General features: G+C 50.9%; 2 protein-coding genes across 2 annotated transcripts; one reads left to right on the top strand and one right to left on the bottom strand.

Moving 5' to 3' along the window:
• Positions 1-301: 301 nt before the first annotated feature.
• S100A1 (S100 calcium binding protein A1) lies at positions 302-3,518 on the bottom strand. Its single transcript, XM_040998870.1, has 3 exons — positions 3,395-3,518; positions 1,431-1,584; positions 302-611 (listed from the first exon to the last, which is right to left on the bottom strand). Exons 2-3 carry the CDS (start codon positions 1,569-1,571, stop codon positions 468-470), a joined length of 285 nt encoding a protein of 94 aa, XP_040854804.1. The 5' UTR covers positions 1,572-1,584; positions 3,395-3,518; the 3' UTR covers positions 302-467.
• A 715-nt stretch (positions 3,519-4,233) lies between these two features.
• On the top strand, positions 4,234-18,916 carry S100A13 (S100 calcium binding protein A13). The gene is made up of 3 exons (XM_040998786.1): positions 4,234-4,372; positions 6,090-6,286; positions 18,674-18,916. Exons 2-3 carry the CDS (start codon positions 6,134-6,136, stop codon positions 18,815-18,817), a joined length of 297 nt encoding a protein of 98 aa, XP_040854720.1. The 5' UTR covers positions 4,234-4,372; positions 6,090-6,133; the 3' UTR covers positions 18,818-18,916.
• The last annotated feature ends 1,242 nt before the right edge of the window (positions 18,917-20,158 follow it).

The raw sequence follows: 20,158 nt of genomic DNA, 5'->3' as shown, positions 1-20,158 counted from the left end.
AGTAAAGGAACGCTTGCTCTGCCCTGTAGACTTCAGGACGCTCCAGAGCAGCTTGAGTCTGTGTGTGCGTTTTTAATGAACCAGTGTCTGCCAGGCTTTACCTAAGTGAGCTTGCGCGTCCTGTGTTTATAGCTGAGAAGCTGACGGCTCCAGCCCCACTTCCAGATGAAACCTTGAACATTAGGGAAGCTGGAGTGCATGGGACTCTCCCCTGTTCAAAATAAATGGAATTGGAAGTGGGCAGCCCACACTTCTCTGCCCTTCCAGACCCACAGGAGACAGACATCAGACAGCTGGCAATAGAGAGCCTTTAATGAAATAGGAGTTACAGGGTGGGATCGCTGTTTTGCGCCCTGGGTGTGTGCTGAGGTGTGAGCAGGTGTGAGTGGGGTGAGGTGGTAACCGGGTGAAGGGCCAGGTCAGGCAGGGTGGGGAGGAGAAGGGCGCTGCCCTTGTGGGCTATCAGCTCAACTGTTCTCCCAGAAGAAGTTGTTGCAGGCCACTGTGAGAGCAGCCACCAGCACCACGTACTCCTGGAAGTCCACCTCCCCATCTCCATCCTCATCCAGCTCCTTCATCACCTTGTCGACAGCATCCGCATCCTTCTGGGCCTGTGGAGGGAGGAGAGAAGAGGGAGGGAGGGCAGGGTCCGCCAGCAGGTCCAGAGCTGGGGGAGGGGGACTGCAGAATGGGGCAGAGAAGAGCAGGTGGGCAGAGCCTCAGCTAACTGTGGGTCTTCTCCCCTCCAAGCACTGAACACTCTCTTGTGGCTCTCGGTGTGTGTCCTTCACCTGGCAGAGCTGATGGTAATGTGACAAAGCGTTGTCTCATGTAATTCTAAGGCAAGTGGTGCGCGAAGAAACACACTGATCCGTGTGCCCAAGTCACCCAGGTAGAAAAAGTAACAGGGGCAGAATTCAGATGTGGTGTAGTAAAAGAGCTCAGAACCGTGTCCTGAAGCACCTGCTTCTGCTGTGTAGCCCCTTAGCATCCTTTTCTTTTTCCTTCATCCCTGTCCAGCACGGCTCTTGGGCTTGCTCTGCATTCTTTTCTCTCCTGCTGTTTATCCAGACACTTGCTGCATGGCTTAAGGGCACCTCTTTCAGGGAAGTGGATTGCTTCAGCCTGTTTAGTAACGTTCCAGAACCCTTTCTTTTCTGGAAGACTCAATGCACTTCCTGAAGTCTACAGTCAGTCTTTCTAGGCTGTACTGATGGATCTACAGAAGGCTTAGCCCTGAGTAGGTGATTTATAAACCAGACTGCTCTGACTTCACCCGGGAGGAGTGGGAGAGACTGGAAGCACCCGGGAGAGAGGAGGGAAGTGGCTGGGGTAAGGTCCGGTGGGGCAGAGAGAGAGACCACAGGGAGGTGTCCGCTGTCTTCCCCTCCTTCCCCTGCACTCCCTCCCCCATGCCCAACTCTGCTCACGTCCAGGAAGCTGGAGAGCTCCGTCTGCAGCAGCTCCTTCAGCTCCTTCTTGCTCAGCTTGTACTTGTCCCCCTCCTTGCCCGAGTGGGCATGGAACACGTTGATGAGGGTCTCCATCGCCGTCTCCAGCTCAGAGCCCATTGTGGCAATGCACCTACCCTCCCCACCCCCCGCCAGAGCGAGGCAGTGAGCTGTGGGCCAGGTCTAGGGTGACTGGGGTGTGTGGGTGAGAACCTTCAGGCCTGGCCTGGGTCCCGTAGCTCAAAAAAAAAAAAAAAAAAAAGCCTTGAGCTGGGAGTCCTGTTGCCACTTCCCAGAGAGCTGACACCGCAGGGAAACCCCATCACACCTAGATGATCAAACCCATGTTCTGTAGCCCAGCCAGACAGCTAAGAATGGGCATGGAGACAAGAGCAGTAGGCACTGGGTGGGCTCCAAGGGCCTGCAATGGACATCTGCAGAGGCTCCTGGCTGCCAGGGCAGTGGCTGGGAGGGTGAGACAGGCAGGATGCTCACAGGACTCATGCTGTTTCCTCTGGCTCTGGTTTCTGTTTTTGCCCTGATCCTTGCCTGTGGAGTGCGGTGAAGCTCCTGCTGCTGGGGGTGGCCAGCTGGACTCTCCTCCATAGCCCACCTCACCACCACCCTGAGCAAAGAAGTCAGTCTGGTCCTTTGGTAGGCCTTGTGGAGGAGCGGGTGGCAGCCTGAGTGGGGGAGACCCTGAGCTAGACCCCTCTTTTGGCCCTTCAGCATGTGGCCTCCTGAACAGGCCTTGGTGGCTTCTCTGGGGCACTCCTTCCATGATACCCCCGCTTGACTCCTCTGCCAAACCGTCCCTCCTCTGGGATGGAGGATGGGAAGGAAAGGGAGGGAGGAACAGGCCAGCCTTGTCCCAGGATCCAGGGCTTGCAAGGAATGGGAAGAGGCAGCCCGTAGGCCAGCTTGATTGATGTGGGGACACGGAGCAGGGGCTTTGGTGCTAGTGTGTGTCAGGAAAGGAGAAGGGCTGAGTGCATGAGGGTCTGTGAGTTCAAGAGGCTGGGGTGGGGTGGGGACAGAAGAATGGAGGGGGCTGTTGAGAGGAGACTGCCAAGCCAGGGGGCCTCTGTCTCTTGGCCCCAGAGGGCAGCTCGGATATCTCAGCTCAAGTGTCACCATCTTTTCCTGGGCCTGGGGGACTGACTATGAATGGATCCTGATCAAATGACACCCCAGTTCTTCAATGGGGCCCTTGTGAGTGTCACCTGAACTCTGGACATGAGAAGTGGTTGTCACAGAGACACAGGAGACATGGAACCCAAGCCGGTTCTGATGCAGGGGATAAGGGGGTGCCCAAGGGAGGGAGGCTGGTGGCTCAGTTACAGGCCTCATCCAGCGGGGGCCTGGGATTCCATGGCAGTTCAGAGAGGGCCTAAGGTCAGGGTAGACAGGAAAACTGCAAGAGGAAGGAGTTAGGGGGAAAGAGGAATCCAGGGTCTGTGCTGAGAACTGGAAATGAGCCAGGGGGACACTTGGGAATGGAGGACTGGAAGGGGGAATAATTCTGTGGGCCCCTCTGCTTGATGCCCCGTGGTGCATACCCTGCCACCTCATCCTCCCTGGAAAGTGACTGATGAGCTAGGGGCCAGAGACTGAGGCCGCCTGGAAGCCGGCACAAACACCTGTTGTTCGGCTTGCTTCTTCTAATCCCTGGGAAGACCAGGCCTGGCTGGGCCCCCTCCCTAACTCCTGGGAGACTGAAGGGGCTTGGTAGGGGACCCAAGGGCTCACGTGGGAGAGGGCAACCTGCCTCCTGTCTCACTTGCCTTCCCTCACCACCTCCCAAAGCCCAGCTCTCCCAAATGCTCCCCAACCCTCAATGCACATGAATGCTGAGATGCCCAGGTTCTTGGACCCCCTCAAGCGCCCTCACCCCCATGGCAGGCCAGGCCCAGAGCCTAGCCCGAGTGGGGCGGGATACTCACCGTCTGCCTGGAGTAGGAGCAGGTTCCAGTTGGAGGCCCAAGGCTGTGAATGTGGCTCCTGGACTCTGCGGGACCTGTCTTCAGTCAGCCTTCCTCCGCCCACCCCTCCCTGCCAGCTCCACCCCTTGATGGACAGACAGCCCCGAGGGGCCAGGGGCCAAGAGTGGACACAGGCGCCCTCTGTCTCCCGGGCTGGAACAGGCTGGCCTGTGTCTTTGCACCCCCCCCCCGCCCCCCACCGGTTGCCACCATCCTAGCCTTCTGCCCTCCTGCTGGACCTGGGGTGTGGGGTTGGGAAGGAGGTAGGACAAGAGCTAAGGCCGGCTACTTGCAGGGTCTCAGCAGTGCCTGTCCCCTCAGCTGTGCAGCCCCTGAGGATTCTGCTGAGGGGGTGTCAGCCTAGGGGGTCTCCCTGAGTGGATCCTTTAGTGAGCAATCTAGTCTTGGGAGTCTCCTTGAAGGGTTCCAGCTGGGGTGTCATTGAGAGATTCCAGATTCCAATCTGGGGTACCCCCCATGCCCCACCCCTCCGCCATGGGGGCTGTCTCAGCCTGGGATGCCCCATTCGAGGTCTTGGACTTAGCGTCCTTTGAGGGGGGGTCTCCCTGTGGAGCCATCACCTCCCCTGCCATCCCCAGCCTGACCTGCACACTCGGGATTGGATGTAGGGGTATGGCACAGTACTCCTCCTGTCCTTACCCGCCTCCCACCAGGGTCCTGGGACAGACATGCCCTAAGACCCCTGCTAAACGGGCTCTGCCAGACACTGTGAGGCAGCGCCCTCCAGTGGGAGCATGTGGGGCTGGGGGGCAAGCCTGATAACACAGCTCCAGGCGTGATTGGGCGGTCCTCTCTTTCCAGAGACGACAGACGGCGGAAACTTGACCTCTGGGCTGGGGAGTGGCTCTTGCCTCCTCCCTGGCGCTTATAAACCTCAGCCCCGGGACGCCGCTCGCCGCACCCCATCTCCAGGTCCCGGTGAGTTGCATTGCTCCACCCCCAGCCGTGCAGGAAGCTCGGGGTTCTTGGTGTCCCAGTTCCCTCCCTCAGAGCCAGCCACTCCGAGAGGGATTCAGGAAGTGGCTTTGGGAGACCCAGCTGTGTCCCCGCAGGAGTGTGTGTTGGGTAAGGGAGGGTGTGCTGGATCTCAGAGGGAGAGGGGGCAGGCATGTCCCCTTCCCCTGGGGCTGTGAGCGGTGGTGCCAAGCCCTTGCAGGGCATAGGAGTCGGTTCCAGGGCGGCTGTCACGGGGAGGCTGCCCTGGAGGAGAGGGAGGAAGGGGGAGTAGAGAAGATGGGTCTGACCGCACTGAGCTAGCCTTAACCGCAGCTGGATGTGTGCCAGTCCCTGGGCTTCTCTGCTGGGAAGAGTGGCCTGGGTGAGTGAGGTCGGTGGCAAACAGCAGCCTGTTGACCGTTACAGGCAGGGCAGGGCTAGAAAGGGAGCTTACAGAGTGGCCGCCAGGCTCAGAGGACTCCAAAGAATCCGCCCATCCCAGGCTGAAAACCTTCTCCTACATAGAGGGGAGTCAGAGAGAGAGAGAAGGGGAGTCAGAGAAAGAGAGAGAGAGAGAGAGAAGGGGAGTCAGAGAGAGAGAGAGAGAAGGGGAGTGAGAGAGAGGGAGGGAGAGAGAGAGAGAAGGGGAGTCAGAGAGAGAGAGAAAGAGAGAGAGAAGGGGAGTCAGAGAGAGAGAGAAGGGGAGTCAGAGAGAGAGAGAGAGAGAAGGGGAGTGAGAGAGAGAGAGAAAGAGAGAGAAGGGGAGTCAGAGAGAGAGAGAGAGAAGGGGAGTGAGAGAGAGGGAGGGAGAGAGAGAGAAGGGGAGTCAGAGAGAGAGAGAGAAAGAGAGAGAGAAGGGGAGTCAGAGAGAGAGAAGAGGAGTCAGAGAGAGAGAGAAGAGAGAGAGAAGGGGAGTCAGAGAGAGAGAAGAGAGAGAGAGAGAAAAGAGAGAAGGGAGTCAGAGAGAGAGAGAGAGAGAAGAGAGAAGAGAACGCCCATCTGCTGGTTCACTCTCCAAAATGCTCCTAGCACAGAGGTCTGAGCCAGACTGAACTGACAGCTGCATCTGGGTCTCCCACGTGGGGGGCAGGAGCCCAGCCACTTGTACTATCACCTACTGTGGTCCCAGGGTTGCATTAGCTGGAAGCTGGACTTGGAATCTCTCTCTCTCTCACACACACACACACACACACAGATCTTCCATCCTTCAGTTCACTCTCCGAATGACCACAATGGCCAGGGCTGTGCCAGGCCAAAGGCAAGAGCCAGGAGTTTCTTTCAGGTTTCCCACATGGGCACAGTGGACCAAGCCCTCGGGCCGTCTGCCATTGCTTTCTTAGGCACATTAGGAGGAGCTGGATTGGAAGTGGAGCTGCTGGGATGTTGGCACTGCGGACGGCAGCTTAACCTACTGAGTCACAGCAGTGCCATCCCCCCCATAAACAGTATCTCAGCTGCAGTATCAAATGCCTGCCCTAGGCTTGAGTATTTTAAAAATATCTCCAGATGCAGAAGAGGTTTCTGGAATTGACCCCTGCCTCCATATGGACTAAGAGATTGTTGCCTGGTGTCCTGTCCTTCCCCCTTACGCATAATGCCCCCTGAGGCCTGAGGAGGCAACACCACGGCAGGAGCACTGTGACTCCTGGGTCCCCCAGGCTCCCTGACTCTCGCTCTCTGCCCCTTCCTTGTCCCGCAGCTCAGCCCTGTGAAGTCATTGTCAGCAACAGCCCTGGGATCCTGATGGCAGCTGAGCCACTGACAGAGCTGGAGCTGGCCATTGAGACAGTGGTCACCACCTTCTTCACCTTTGCAGGGCAGGAGGGCCGGAAGGGCAGCCTCAGCGTCAATGAGTTTAAGGAACTGGTCACTCAGCAGTTGCCTCACCTGCTCAAGGTAGGTGGTGGACTAGGTTTTGTGAGGCGGTGATGATGGGGAAGCCAGATTGCCACGCTCCATAACATGGCTGTAAGACTGTATATAGATGGGGTGTGTGTGTGTGTGCGTGCACACGCTAAAGGGACTAGGTAAGCAAAGACCATGTTGGGACATGTGGCATTGGGTTGCTGGCCTTTTTGCTGTCCCATCAGATGATGAGTTGGGTTCCCTGTCTGTTTGGTGCCTTCGTGGTTTCATTACTCCATCACAGGACTGAACCCAGAGCTAGCTTCTAGAAGATCACAGAGGGAGCAGGAGGCCAGGGGAATACCAAACTTGGGCCTGCCAGAAGGCCGTGACTTGTCCAGGGGCCAAGTGCAGCCAACTTCATGGAGTTACGGACTGTGCAGGAGGGCCTGCCAGGAGCACCAGCGACCATTGCCTATCCCTATGGAAATTCCTCCATAGGGACCCGGCAGAGCCATTGTTCCTCCTGCTCCACCAGAGGGTGTGGAATTTTAATGTCATTAGTATTGGATTTGCATATCATTCTAGGCTAGCAGTTTATTCGTGTCCTTTCTGAGAATTCTCAGGCACATAAAAGTGTGGGCATATGGGTTTTTATTTTAAAAATTTTGTTAATTTATTTGAAAGAGAGAGAGAAGGACCTCCCATGGGTGGTTGAATCCCCAAATGGCCTCAATAGCCAAGGCTGGGCCAGGCTGAAGCCAGGAGCCTAGATCTTGCTCTAGGTCTCCCAGAGTTGAAGTACGTGGACCATCCTCTGCTGCCTTACCAGGTGCATCAGCAGGATGCGATATGAAGCAGCTTACACTCCACTGGGTGCCTGCCCGGTTAACGTGCTGTGCCACCACAGCATGGGCCCCAGCCTCCCTTTGTGTTATTCATGCGATCTTCCTTACTTGGCTCCTTTGTCCCAACCCTTCCCTGACTCACTGGGTCCTGTCATCTCTTGATCATCATTTCTGTATCCTTCTCTTCTTCCCAGTTTGGGCCCCAGGGCTCCTCATTATAATCACTTCTTCAGCTCCCTTGGTTATCTGGAGAAATATCAACCATGGATGAACCCAACATTCTGCCCGTATTAACTTGCTGGTTAAATCCACTCTTCTGGAAGCAGGTATTTAATGCTTGGGTCCCCATATTGCAGAACATGGGTTTAATTCCCGGCTCAGGCTTCTGACTCTGGTTTCTCCAGCTGCAGGCCCTGGGAGGAGGTGGTGATGGCTTAAGCGATTTGGTTCCTGCCACCCCCATGGGAGACTTCCATTGTCTGCAGGCTCCTGACTGCCTCCCCTGCCCAGCCTGGCTGTTGTGGATATTTGGGGAGTGAACCAGTGGCTAGACGACCTCTCTCTCTGTTTCTCTCCCTCCCTCTCTACAATCTGCCTGTCAAATAAAGAAACAAATCTTTGGAAGAACTACATGTACAGTCACAGACTGAAAGGGACCCTGGGCAGTGCCTGGCGGTTCTGCACTTCTCCGGCATTTTTGTGTCCCTGCTCTTGCAGGTGACTATTTCACAACTGGTCCTTCCTCTAGTGCACCTTTTTCATGTCATCTGAACCTGTCTCTTGAATTTTGCTACTCATCAGTAAAAGGCCCCCATCTTGCCCTTCCTCCCTCTCCCCCTCCCTCCTTCCTTTCTTCCTCCTTCCCTTCCTTATCTTTCCTTGCCTCCTCCCTTCTTCCTTCCTTCCTTTCTTCCACTTTCTCCTTCCTTCCTTCCTTTCTTCCACTTTCTCCTTCTTTCCTTCCTTCCTTCCTTCCTTCCTTCCTTCCTTCCTTCCTTCCTTCCTTCCTTCCTCTCTTCTTCTCTCCCTCCCTCCCATCCTTATTCTTTTCCTCCTTTACTGCTAGCCCAGCTCCGTCTCTGCCCCTAAGACCAGTCCCCCCAGCTGGTGTCCTGGGTCCCATGGTCCACTGAAAGGCTGCCCTCTCCCGCATCACTGCGTTTTCCTTCTCTGCTGGATCACTAGGATCAGTTTACCAGAAAGCTCTAATATCGCCCTTCAGAAAAACAAAGACAAAAGAAAGCCTCCCCTGACCCCGTGGCTGCCCCCACTCTGGCTGCGCGTTTCCGCTCTCCCTGACAGCCATGCTACTGACAGACAATGAGGGGCATTTATACCTCGTGCCAGCACTTTTCCTGTCTTGGCCAGAAGGCACATCCCCCCCAGGGCTTCACTGGGCTGGGGCCTGGTTTGGTTCAGATTTCTGCTCACACAGCAAACCCTCAGCATGGTCGGCTTGCAACCCCCATTTGCTTATTCCATGCTTGCTTTTCTTTCAGAACATGCTTATCCACAACTTGACTTTGTTAGGGTCCCTGGAGGGTAGGTCCCGTGAGGGAAGAGAGTGTACCGGCTGCACTCAGAGCAGGGTCTGCAGCGAGTAGGTCTTCAGGGAGATGTGAGTACTGTGTATCCTGGCCTGGTGGCAGTCACCAAGCTCGACATACCTGCTGGCTGCTCAGAGTTCTCGGGGGCTGCAAGTGTGAGGCCATGACATCTAGGCCTGGGCTCCATCGAATTCCGGGGGACAACATCTTTGGGTGAAGCCTACTGTCTTCTCATGGGCAAGGAAAGAATCCCTGTGGGCAAAAATCTGCTTCCTGAGAGCTCCACCCCCCTGTATTGACATCACCTCTCAGATGCTCTGCCTATTTGGCCGGCTGGAATTTCAACAGGAATAAGGGGGGTAGCCACAAACATTTGGTAAACAGTGGGTGAGTAAAATTGTAAAAAAAGGAAAAAGGAAAACATTTTGGGCAAGTCAATAAATGAAAACATTAGAAAAATTCAGCTATGGGGCTGGTATCGTGGTGTAGCGTGCTAAGTTGCCGCCTGAGGTGGTGGCATTCCAGTATGGGTGCAGGTTCCTGTTTTGGCTGCTCCGCTTCAGATCCTGCTCTCTGATAATGGACTGGGAATGCAACAGAGGATGCTTCAAGTTCTTGGACCACTGTACTTATGTGAGAGACCTGGCTGGAGTTCCTGGCTTGGGCTTGGTTCTAGGCTGGTCGTCGCAACCACTCGGGGAATGAACCAGGAGGCGAAAGATCTTATTCTCTCTCCCCCACCCTCTCTCACTGTAACTTTGACTTTATTTATTTATTTGAAAGAATTACACAGAGAGAGGGCGGCGAGTGGGGAAATGTTCGTTTGATTGACTCCTCGAAATGGCCATGATGGCTAGGATTGAGCCAGATTGAAGCCAGTTTTTTTTGGGAGGGGGGTGGTTTCTATGTGGGTTGCAGGGGTCCAAGCCCTTGGCCATTCTCTGTTACTGTCCTGAGTACATTTGCAGGGAGCTGGATTGGAAATGAAACATCTGCAACCAGACTCAGGGCCACATGGGATGTTGATGCTGCAGGTGGTGGCTTTCACCCACTGTGCTACAGCACCCACACAAATACATCTCACATGCTTTCCTACAAGTAGATTTTTTGAAAGAAGTTTTTGTTAATTTTTATTGGAAAGTCAGATTTAGAAAGAGAAGGAGAGACAGAGAGAAGAATCTTCTGAACACTGGTTCATTCCCCAAGTGGCCACCATGGCTAGAGCTGAGCTGACTGGAAGCCAGGAACCAGGAGCCTCTTCCAGGTCTCCCACACGAGTGCAGGGTCCCAAGGCTTTGGGCCATCCTCCATTGCTTTCCCAGGCCACTAGCAGGGAGATGGAAGGGAACTGGAACAGCCGGGATATGAACTAGTGCCCATATTGGATCCCAGCAAGTCAAAGATTTACCCAATGAGCCACTGTGCCAAGCCCTCTACAAATAGCTTTTAAAAAATATAACAATGCATATAGGGTATTTTTCCCTTTAAAATGGCTCATTAAAAATATTTATTGTATCTGTTTTGGAGGTTAACACAAGTTTATGTGACCAATTTTTTATTTGATGGATACTATATCCATTTTTTCCCCTTTTGCAAGCATTCTTGTCTGTATGTTTTTGCATATTTGGAGGAAATAATCATAGAGGATAAGGGTCTGGCAGTTGAATTATTAAGTCAAGGAGCAAGTTCATTTCTTACTTTTACAGATTTTATCAGCTACCACTGTGCACATGCTTACCCAGAGTAGGTATTGTCAAATTTTTTTTTTAAAGATTTATTTTTATTTTTATTGGAAAGTGAGGTATGCAGAGAGGAGGAGAAACAGAGAAGATCTTTTGTCCACTGATTCACTCCCCAAGCGGCTGCAACGGCTGGCGCTGAGTCAGCCTGAAGTCAGGAGCCCAGAACCTCTTCCAGGTCTCTCACTCGGGTTCAGGGTCCCAAGGCTTTGGGCCATTCTCAACTGCTTTCCCAGGCCACAAGTAGAGATCTGGATGGGAAGTGGGGCTGCTGGGATTAGAATCAGCGCCCATATGGGATCCTGGTGTGTGCAAGACTTTAGTGCTTAGGCTACCGTGCTGGACCCTGTCAAATTTTTAAATTGCTAATGTCGTATGTGAAAATGCAATATTTTTCTGACTTATGCTTCTTTAATTCTGAGTCAAGTGAAACATTAAAAAAAAATACTCTTAAATAGTTGATTTATGAGAGACAGAAAATGAGACACAAGCCAGGCACTCTAATCTGGAACACAGGTGTCCCCGCTGGTGTCTCAGATGCGATGCCAAATGCCGTTCTCCCAGAATATTTCTGATGGACATTTGTATTGCTTTTCCTGTCCACTGCCTCTTCATGTCTTTGATCAAAGAGTCTTCCTACTGATTCCCTAGACTTCTTTGTAGAATAGAGAAATGAGCCTTTTGTTTGCTATGTGTGCTGCAACTATTTCCCCTTAGTTTGCCCTTTGGTTTGGGACTTTTTTTTTTTTTTTGGTAGTTTTGGCCATATGAAATGCAAAGCAATGACAGAAGTTTAACTTACTTATTTAATTGAAAGGCAGAGGGAAGATAGATCTTCCATTTTCTGGTTGATTTCCCAAATGCCTGCAACGGCCTGATTGGGCCAGGTGAAGCCAGGAGCCTGGGACTTAACCTGGGTTTTTCACATGATTGGCAAGGATACAGGTATTTGAGTCCTCACCTGCTGTCTCCCAGGGCATACATTAGTGGTGCTGCTGGGTAAGCTGCCACTTAGAATGCCCACATAACTAATTAGAGTGCAAGTTTAAAGCTAACACCCTCACCTCCTTCCTTCCTTCCTTCCTTCCTGCCTGCCTGGCTAGCTCTTTTCTTTCCTTTTCTTTTCTTTTTCCTTTCTCTTTCTTTCTTTCTTTCTTTCTTTCTTTCTTTCTTTCTTTCTTTCTTTCTTTCTTTCTTTCTTTCTTTCTCTCTCTCTCTCTTTCTTTCTCTCTCTCTCTCTCTCTCTCTCTCTCTCTCTCTTTCTTTCTGTCTTTCTGTCTTAATATTTATTTCCATTGGAAAGGCAGAGAGAGAAGGAGATAGGGAGAATCTTCCATCCATTGGTTTATCCCCAGAATGCCACAGTGGCTGCAGTTGAGCTGATCTGAAGCCAGGCGCCAGGATCTTCTAGGTCTCCCTGTGTAGGTGTAGGGACCCAAGCATTTGGACCACCCTCTGCTTCTTTCCTAGTCTGTAAGCAGGAAGCTGGATCAGAAGTGCAGCAGCCAGGCCCGAACACAGGGCTGCTGGCACTGAAGGTGGAAATTTAGTATGGTATGCCATGGCACCAGCCCCACACCCTCCCTTTTGATCCAGTTCTTGCTAATGCATCCTGAGAAGGCAACAGGTGAAGGCTCAAGTTCTTGGGTCCCTGCCATAAATGGGAGACCTGAATCGAGTTTCTGGCTCCTGGCTTCAGCCTGACGCAGCTCTGGCTTTTCTGGGCATAGTGGATGAAAGGGTTCCCTCCTCTCCCTTTCAAGTAGATGAATGAATATGTAAATGAGCATTAAATATCTACATAGTTCTATTAAATTTTTTTAAAAAATTGAAGACAGAGTTACAGAGAGAGAAGAGACAGAGGAGAGAGAAGTCTTCCATCCTCTGGTTCACTCCCAAAATGACAAAGGTGGAGCTGAAATGATCCGAAGCCAGGAGCCAGGGCTTCTTCCAGGTCTCTCATGTGGGTTTATGGTTCCAAGGCTTTGAGCCAGCCTCTCTTAGGCCATTAGCAGGGAGGTGAATCGGAAGTGGAACAGCCAGGATTCAAATCAGTTCTCATATGGGATACCAGCACAGCAGGTAGAGGCTTAGCTTTAGATATCATAACGTTTTCCCCTTAAAAAAAATTAAGACATTTATTTTTATTGGAAAGGCAGGTCTATAGAGAGAAGAAGAGATGGAGAGAAAGATCTTGCATTTGCTGCTTTACTCCCCAAGTGGCCACAATAGCCAGAGCTAAGTCAATCTGTTTTTTTTTAAAAGATTTATTTTATTATTTTTTTATTGGAAAGGCGGATATACAGAGAGGAGAGACAGAGAGGAAGATCTTCCGTCCGATGATTCACTCCCCAAGTGAGCACAACGGCCGATGCTATGCCGATCCAAAGCCAGGAGCCTCTTCCGGGTCTCCCACACGGGTACAGGGTCCCAAGGCTTTGGGCCGTCCTCGACTGCTTTCCCAGGCCACAGGCAGGGAGCTGGATGGGAAGCGGGGCTGCCGGGAATTAGAACCGGCGCCCATATGGGATCCCGGGCGTGCAAGGCGAGGACCTTAACCACTTGCGCCACCGCGCCGGGCCCAAGCTAAGTCAATCTGAAGCCAGGAGCCAAGAACTTCTTCTGGGTCTCCCATGCTCGTGCAGAGTCCCAATGTTTTGAGCCACACTCTACTGCTTTCCCAGGCCACAAGCAGGGAGCTGGAAGGGAAATGGAGCAGCCATAATATGAACTGGTATTCATATGGGATGCTGGTGCATGCAAGGCAAGAACTTTAGCCACTAGGCTACCGTGCCGGGCCCCAAATTTTATTATTATTATTATTTTTTATTTTATATTCTTGCAGTGTAGCACAAAATATACTTGGTTTTTGCTCAGTGAGTTTGCTGAATGCCAGCAGGGCCTGTTATTGTTGTTCATCATTAGCCCCCTTTAATCACATCTCTGTGTGCTTTAAAGATTTATTTATTTTCATTGGAAAGGTAGAATTACAGAGGACAGACAGAAAAATCTTGTGTCTGCTGGTTCACTCCTCAAAAGACTGCAATAAACTAAAAGGCTAGAGCTAAACTGATCTGAAGTCAGGATCCAGGAGCTTCTTCTGGGTCTCCCATGGAGGTGCAGGGTCCCAAGGCTCTGGGCTGTCCTCTACTGCTTTCCCAGGCCTCAAGCAGGGTGCCGGAAGGGAAATGGAGCAGGGAGCCGTGACGCGAACCAGCGTCTGTATGGGATCCCGGTGCCTGCGGGTGGTTGATTAGCCAAATGAATCATTGTGCTGGACCTATTTTTTGTGCATCATTCTTTCTTTTTTTTTTTTTTAAAGATTTATTTATTTTATTTGAAAGGTGGAGTTGCAGGGAGGTCTGGAGGGAGAGTGGGAGGGAGAGAGAGAAGGATCTTCCATTGGCTGGTTCACTTCCCAAATGACTGGGAAGCTGGATTTCCATCCAAAGCTAGGAGTCAGGAGGTACTTCTGGGTCTCTCATATGGCTTCAGAGGCACAAGTTAAGAACCATTCTTTTTTTTTTTTTTTAATATCATTTTTTTGGGCCATCTTTACATAGTTATTTAGGACGCAAAGGTTCAAGGGCTACAGGAAAGTGGATAAGACCACTCTTTCCACATTTTTCCCCCTGTAACTGGGGTAAAGGGGGAGACAAAGGGAGAAACCCCACCCAGCCTCCTCCCCATCCCAGGTCCCTGATGTGGGGCATGCTCCGAGGGTCTTGCTCAAGTGGTTTTGATAGTTCAATAGTTATGCATTGTTGATAGTCTCACCATTCCAAGCATGATGAAGTTGTTGCAGAATCCACTAACTGACATAGTCCACCTTAGAGTTTCCTTTGGCCCAGTTTTTCACTGTCAACATCTGGCTGGGGTAGTTGATTGATTTGTTCTGTTCTCTGTTGTGATGCCAGGTATCCTCCATGTGCAGGTGATTATGCTCTCCACTGCTCTGTCTGAGCCTCTGGGGAGGCTCGGCTCTGGCACTTGCACTCCGTGGCAGACCATGGGTTCTGAGTTCTTTGGGAGATCCCCAAAGAAACTTTGTCTGAGGTGATCCCAGACCAGATTCTTGTGTGAACTTGAGAGTACAAGGTCCGGTACATTCTATCGCCCCGATCAGCTGGTGGTTGCAATTGCTGGGTCAGTTCTGTTTCCAGCCCTGTCTTCCACTGGAACCAATGGTTGTTGCAGTCCAGCCTAATTCTGCCCAGCACACACTCGGCCCTCACATAAACCAGTGGGAGCTGCAACCTAGTTGGAGCGGAGCAACCCACAATAACCCCCACCATGCCTGTCCCCTGCCCTGGTTCCCGTGCTTGCCAGTACGCGCAGCAAACTAGTCCGGTCTGTCCCACATCCCATTCAGAAGAACCATTCTTTACTGCTCTCCCAGACAACTGTCAGAGGGTTGGATTGGAAGTGCAGCAGCTGGGACCTGAACAAGCACCTGCATGGGATGATGGTTCCACAGGTGGAGGCTGCACTTACTATACCACAGCACCGGCCCTTGCATCAGTTTGCTCACAGTAATGAAACTTGGGTTATAATGAGAAAGGTAAATATCAACCAGTACTGTTTAAATTTGTCTTTTTTTTTCCTATAACTTTTTCTTTGTATTTTCAGTGCTTTTTTTCATGTTAATGTGATATTAATGCAAAGAACAGATGCAGTGTAGCTCATGACACAGTTCTGAGAATAGAGTTACACACCTGTGTGTTTGCTAATGTGGTGACTCAGTAGGGGGTTCCCTAGCCTTGGAATGGGTCTGGTAGCCTGAATGGCCAGGTACTAAAGGTTGGGGCTTTCAACCCACTCAAGAACCTTCGGAAGGGGGCAGGGCTGGGTTTGGAGCGCAGGCAAAACTCTCTGGACTCAGCAGATTTGGTGGGATTGTGGGTGGCTGCCACATGAGTGGGAGAGGACTGAGGAGGAGCTGGGAGCAAGTTGCAGCCTGCAGCTAGAGTCTGGCATCTGAAGTGGGGGCCTGAGGGATCTAGGTGGGGAGTGTGGGAACTCATCCCTGGGTGGTGGCTGCTGGAGAACTGCTTGGGGTGGGAAAAGGAAATCACATCTCTACAGGTGTTGGAAGTATTCTGTGGGGACCAGCGGGGAAGCACTTTTTTGAAATTTTACACACACACACACACACATATATAGTCAGATTTACAATGAGAAGGAGAGACAGAAAGATCTTCCATCTGCTGGTTCACTCCTCAAATAGCTGCAACGGCTGGAGCCAGGAGCTTCTTTCGGACCTCCCACGCGGTTGCAGGATCCCAAGACTTTGGGTCATCCTCTATTGCTTTGTAGGCCACTGGCAGGGTGCCAGATGGGTAGGGAAATGGAGCAGCTAGGACGTGAACCAGTGTCCATATGGGATCCTGGTGCATGCAAGGTGAGGACTTTAGCCACTAGGCTACTGTGCCAAACCCTAAAAATTTATTTTAAGAACTTTTTACTTGAAGGTCCAACAGCTAAAATCGTTGTCTTGCAATTGCCAGGATCCAATATGGGTACCAGTTCATTTTCCTACTGCTCCATTTCCCATCCAGCTCCCTGCTTGCTTGTAGCCTAGGAAAGCAGTCAAGGATGGCCCAAAGTCTTGGGATCCTGCACCGGCATGAGAGACCCAGAAGAAACTCCTGGCTCCTGATTTAGGATTGGCTCAGCTCCAGCTGCTGTGGCCACTTGGGGAATGAACCAGTGAATAGAAGACCTCTCTCACTGTCTCTCTGTTTGTAAATCTTCCTTTCCAATATAAATAATTAAAACATTATTATTATTTTACTTGAAAGGTAAAGTTACACATAGAAAAGTAGAAATACAAAGAGAGATCTTCCATCTGCTGATCCACTCTTCAGATGTCCGTGATCACTGCCGCCGAGCTACCCTGAAGCCAGGAGCCAGGAGCTTCTCTTAGGTTTCCTGTGTGAGTTGAGGGACCAAAGGACTTGGACCATCCTGTGCTGATTTCCTGGGCTACAAGGAGGGAGCTGGATGGGAAGTGGAGTAGCTGGGAATCAAATGGGTGCCCTTGTGGGATGCTGGCACCACAGTTAGAGCCTCAGCCTACTGTGTCATGGTGCCATCCATCCCTGAATTAATTTTAAATACAGTCTTTCTCATTGTGTGGTCTAACTGGCTAACATTCTACTAGGAACTGTTGATTTTTGTGTATTAATATTATAACCATACCTTAGATAATTTCTATTAGTTTTTGTGAAGGAGAGTGTTTTGAGTCAGACAGTCTGGTTCAAATAATACAGGTTTTGGGTTACAGCTTGTCACTTTTGGTGAGCTATTAAATCTTTCTTACCTTAATTTTCTTTTTTTTTTGTAAAATGGGCTCATCATACTACCTTTTTATTGGATTGATAGTGCATTTATGAAAATCAACATTTATGATGTGTTTATTTTATTAATTTGAGGGACAGAGTTAAGGGGAGAGAGGTGGGGGAAGAGAGAAAGAGAGAAAGGGAGATATGTATCTTCCATTCATATTTCACTCCCCATTGATAGTTGACTCAACAGCTTGGCTGACTGAAGCCAGAAGCCAGGAGCTTCTTTTTGTGTGAGCATGGGTCTAAGTATTCAGGCCATTTTCTGCTGCTTTCCCAGACACATTAGCAGGGGGCTGGACCAGAAGTGGAGCCAACTGGGGCCAAGGTGATGGTACAGCAAGCTGATGCTTCACTGTGTGGCACTGGCTGCTCCGCTTCCCACTTGGCTCCCTTCTTATGGCCTGGGAAGGCAGCAGGGGATGGCTTAAAGCCTTGGGACCCTGAACCCATGTGGCAGGCCCAGAAGAAATTCCTGGCTTCAGATCAGCTCAGCTCTGGCTATTGTGGGCATTTTATGAGTGAATTAGTTGTTGGAAGATCTTCTCTATCTACCTTTAAAGTAAAAATCTATAAATCTTTAAAAAACAAAAACAAAAATGTGAAACAACTGGGACTTGAACTGGTGTTCATACAGGATGCTGGTGTCCTAGATGGTAGCTTTATCCACTGTGCCACAATGCTGGCCCCTCAAGCCAGTGTGAATTGAGCACCATGTTGTGTCCTGTTACTGGCCTAGACTTTGAGTTACAGTGATAAACAACCTCCTGCGGCACGCTGGACTCCGTTCTCCGAGGCAGTGGGATTGCAGCGGTGAATAGGAGAGTCAAGGGCCCTGTGCTCATGGAGCCTTTACTTCTAGTGGATTGTGAGAGCTGAGTGGAATAAAGTGTATCATGTGAATGGCACAGAACCTGAAATTACAGAGTTGGGAATGGGTGTGTCAGGCAATCTTACTTTCACCGGCAGTTGCTTGTTTATGGTATTTTATTATTTTATTGGAAAGACAGATATACAAAGAGAAGGAGAGACAGACAGAAAGATCTTCCATCTGCTGCTTCACTCCCCAAGTAGCTGCAGTGGCCAGAGCTGAGCTGATCTGAAACCAGGAGCCAGGAAGTTCTTCGCAAGGCTTGGGCCATCCTTAATTGCTTTCCCAGGCCTCAAACAGGGAGCTGGATGGGACATGAAGCAGCTGGGACTTAAACTGGTGCCCATATGGGATCCTAGTGGATGCATGGCGAGGGTTTAGTCTCTAAGCTATTGTGCTGGGCCCTTATTTTATTTTTAAAAACTTATCTATTTATTTGAAAGGCAGAGTGTATGAGAGAGAGATCTTCCTTCTGCTGGTCTGCTTCCCAAATGTCTTGTCTAGGCCATTCCCTAGAAGAGAACCAGACTGAAGCCAGGACCCTGGGAACTCCATCTAGAGCTCATGTAGATGCTAGGGGCCCAGCTCATTGGGCTAGCTTCTGGCACATCAGCAGAGAGCTGGATTGGAAGTGGAACAGCCAAGTTTGAACTGGCACTCATAAGCATGCCAATGTCGAAGACCATGCTGTGATGCAATGCTGGTCCTGCCTTGTTATTTTTTATTTTATTTGAAAAGCAGACACACTCATAGGCAGACACACACACACACACACACACACACACACACGAGATAGACATCTCCCATCTGCTAATTCAGGATCCCAACTGCTCACAACAGCTAGGACTAGGGCAGAGTGAATCCTATAGAGAAGAAACATCAACCCAGGTCTTCCATATGGGTGGCAGAGCATTAACTGCTTGAACCATGGCCTGCTGCCTCCAGGGTGCACATTAGCAGGAAGCTGGAATTGGAAACCAAAGCAAGACTGGAACCCAGATATCCTGCTATGGGATATGGACATCCCAAGTGGTGTCTTAGCCACTCTGCCGAATGCTGGCCCCTATGCTTCTGTTTCTGTCTCCTCAGGATGTGGGCTCCCTGGATGACAAGATGAAGAGCTTGGATGTGAATCAGGACTCGGAGCTCAAGTTCAATGAGTACTGGAGACTCATTGGGGACCTGGCGAAGGAAATCAAGAAGGAGAAGATCCTGGAAATCCGGAAGAAGTAAAGCCACTTGGCTGGGATGGGGGGCGGGCAGGCAGGCAGGTCCGTGTGTGAGGGCACCTGATAGAACCCCACTCCTTCCAAATAAAGCTTCCCTTTGGAACTCAAACGCTTCTTGTTCACATAACACCCTGATGTCTCTTGAGACCGCTGATAAACTCCTAGAAGAAAGGCGCCATCACTTGGGCGTCATATACCCTGTGACACATTGGCAGTGGGTGCTCAGCGAATAAATGATCACATCTCCCTTTTTAAAAGATATTTATTTTTGATTGTTGATTTAATTTTATTGAAAAGGCAGAATTACAGACAGAAACGAGAGAGGCACAGTGAGTGATATTTTCTGTGTGCTGGGTCACTCCCCAATGGCCACACAGCTATAGCTGAACTGGTCCAAAGCCAGGAGCCAGGAGCTTCTTCCGGGTCTCCCACGCAGGTGCAGGGTCCCAAGGCTTTGGCCTGTCCTTGACTGCTTTGCCAGGTCACAAGCAGGGAGCTGGATGGAATCGGAGCAGCTGAACTTGAACTGGTGCCCACAGGTGGAGGCTTAGTTTGTGATGCTGTGTTGCACAGTAAGTGCTTATTAGTAATTAAGTGGTCCATGAATGATTACATGAATGATAGAGACATATCTGGAGCGTGTGAGGTGCCAGGGTGTGGTGGGGGTCTTGGGAGTCTCTGGCTAGTAGACACCCGGCAAGCAGGTGGTGATGTGGCACGGCACACTTAACAGTGAATTACCAGAGACAGATCAGAAGGATTTGTGTCCGTTTATTGGCAACCAAACACAAGCTTATATATGGTGAGGCAGGGAAGGTAAATTTTGGGGGAGCAACAGCAATTCTATAGGGTATGAGTTCATATGATGTATTACGTACCTAGCCAATCAAGCTAAAGGTCACATACATGTCTGGTAGTCCTGTACATTGCTGGGTGGTGCTGTGTAGCCCACCTATAACCTGAAGTTGTTCACAAAAAATGGGTTTTAGGTAGGGGTAGGTGGGGGAACAGGTGACCCAGTTATCAGAAGAGGTAGACAGGAGAGGGAAGTATGCCTGGGGCCCTGACCTCCTGCCAACTGCTATATAGGCCAGGGCTGGGGGGCTTCTGGGTATGTGCAGAGTCCAAAGAGCCTCTGGGAGCTTGCTGAGTCCTTGGGGACCTCTAGGTGTGCACCAGATTTGTGGGGTCTTAAGGTATGTGACATGGCCTGAGGACCTCCAGATGCCTGCGTAGTCCTGGGAGTTTTCAGGCATATGTTGAGTGCCAAAGTCAGGGGTGGGGTGGGGATCTGAGGGTGCGGGGGGAATGGAGTATGTGTGTGTGTGTGTTGTGGGGGGTGGTC

The sequence above is a fragment of the Ochotona curzoniae genome, unplaced genomic scaffold (genome assembly GCF_017591425.1).
Source record: "Ochotona curzoniae isolate NIBS_2020 unplaced genomic scaffold, NIBS_Ocur_1.0 scaffold_1037, whole genome shotgun sequence".
Lineage (NCBI taxonomy): Eukaryota > Metazoa > Chordata > Mammalia > Lagomorpha > Ochotonidae > Ochotona > Ochotona curzoniae.
Note: the sequence above shows the minus strand (reverse complement) of the source record. Positions and strands in the feature narration are given on the sequence as shown.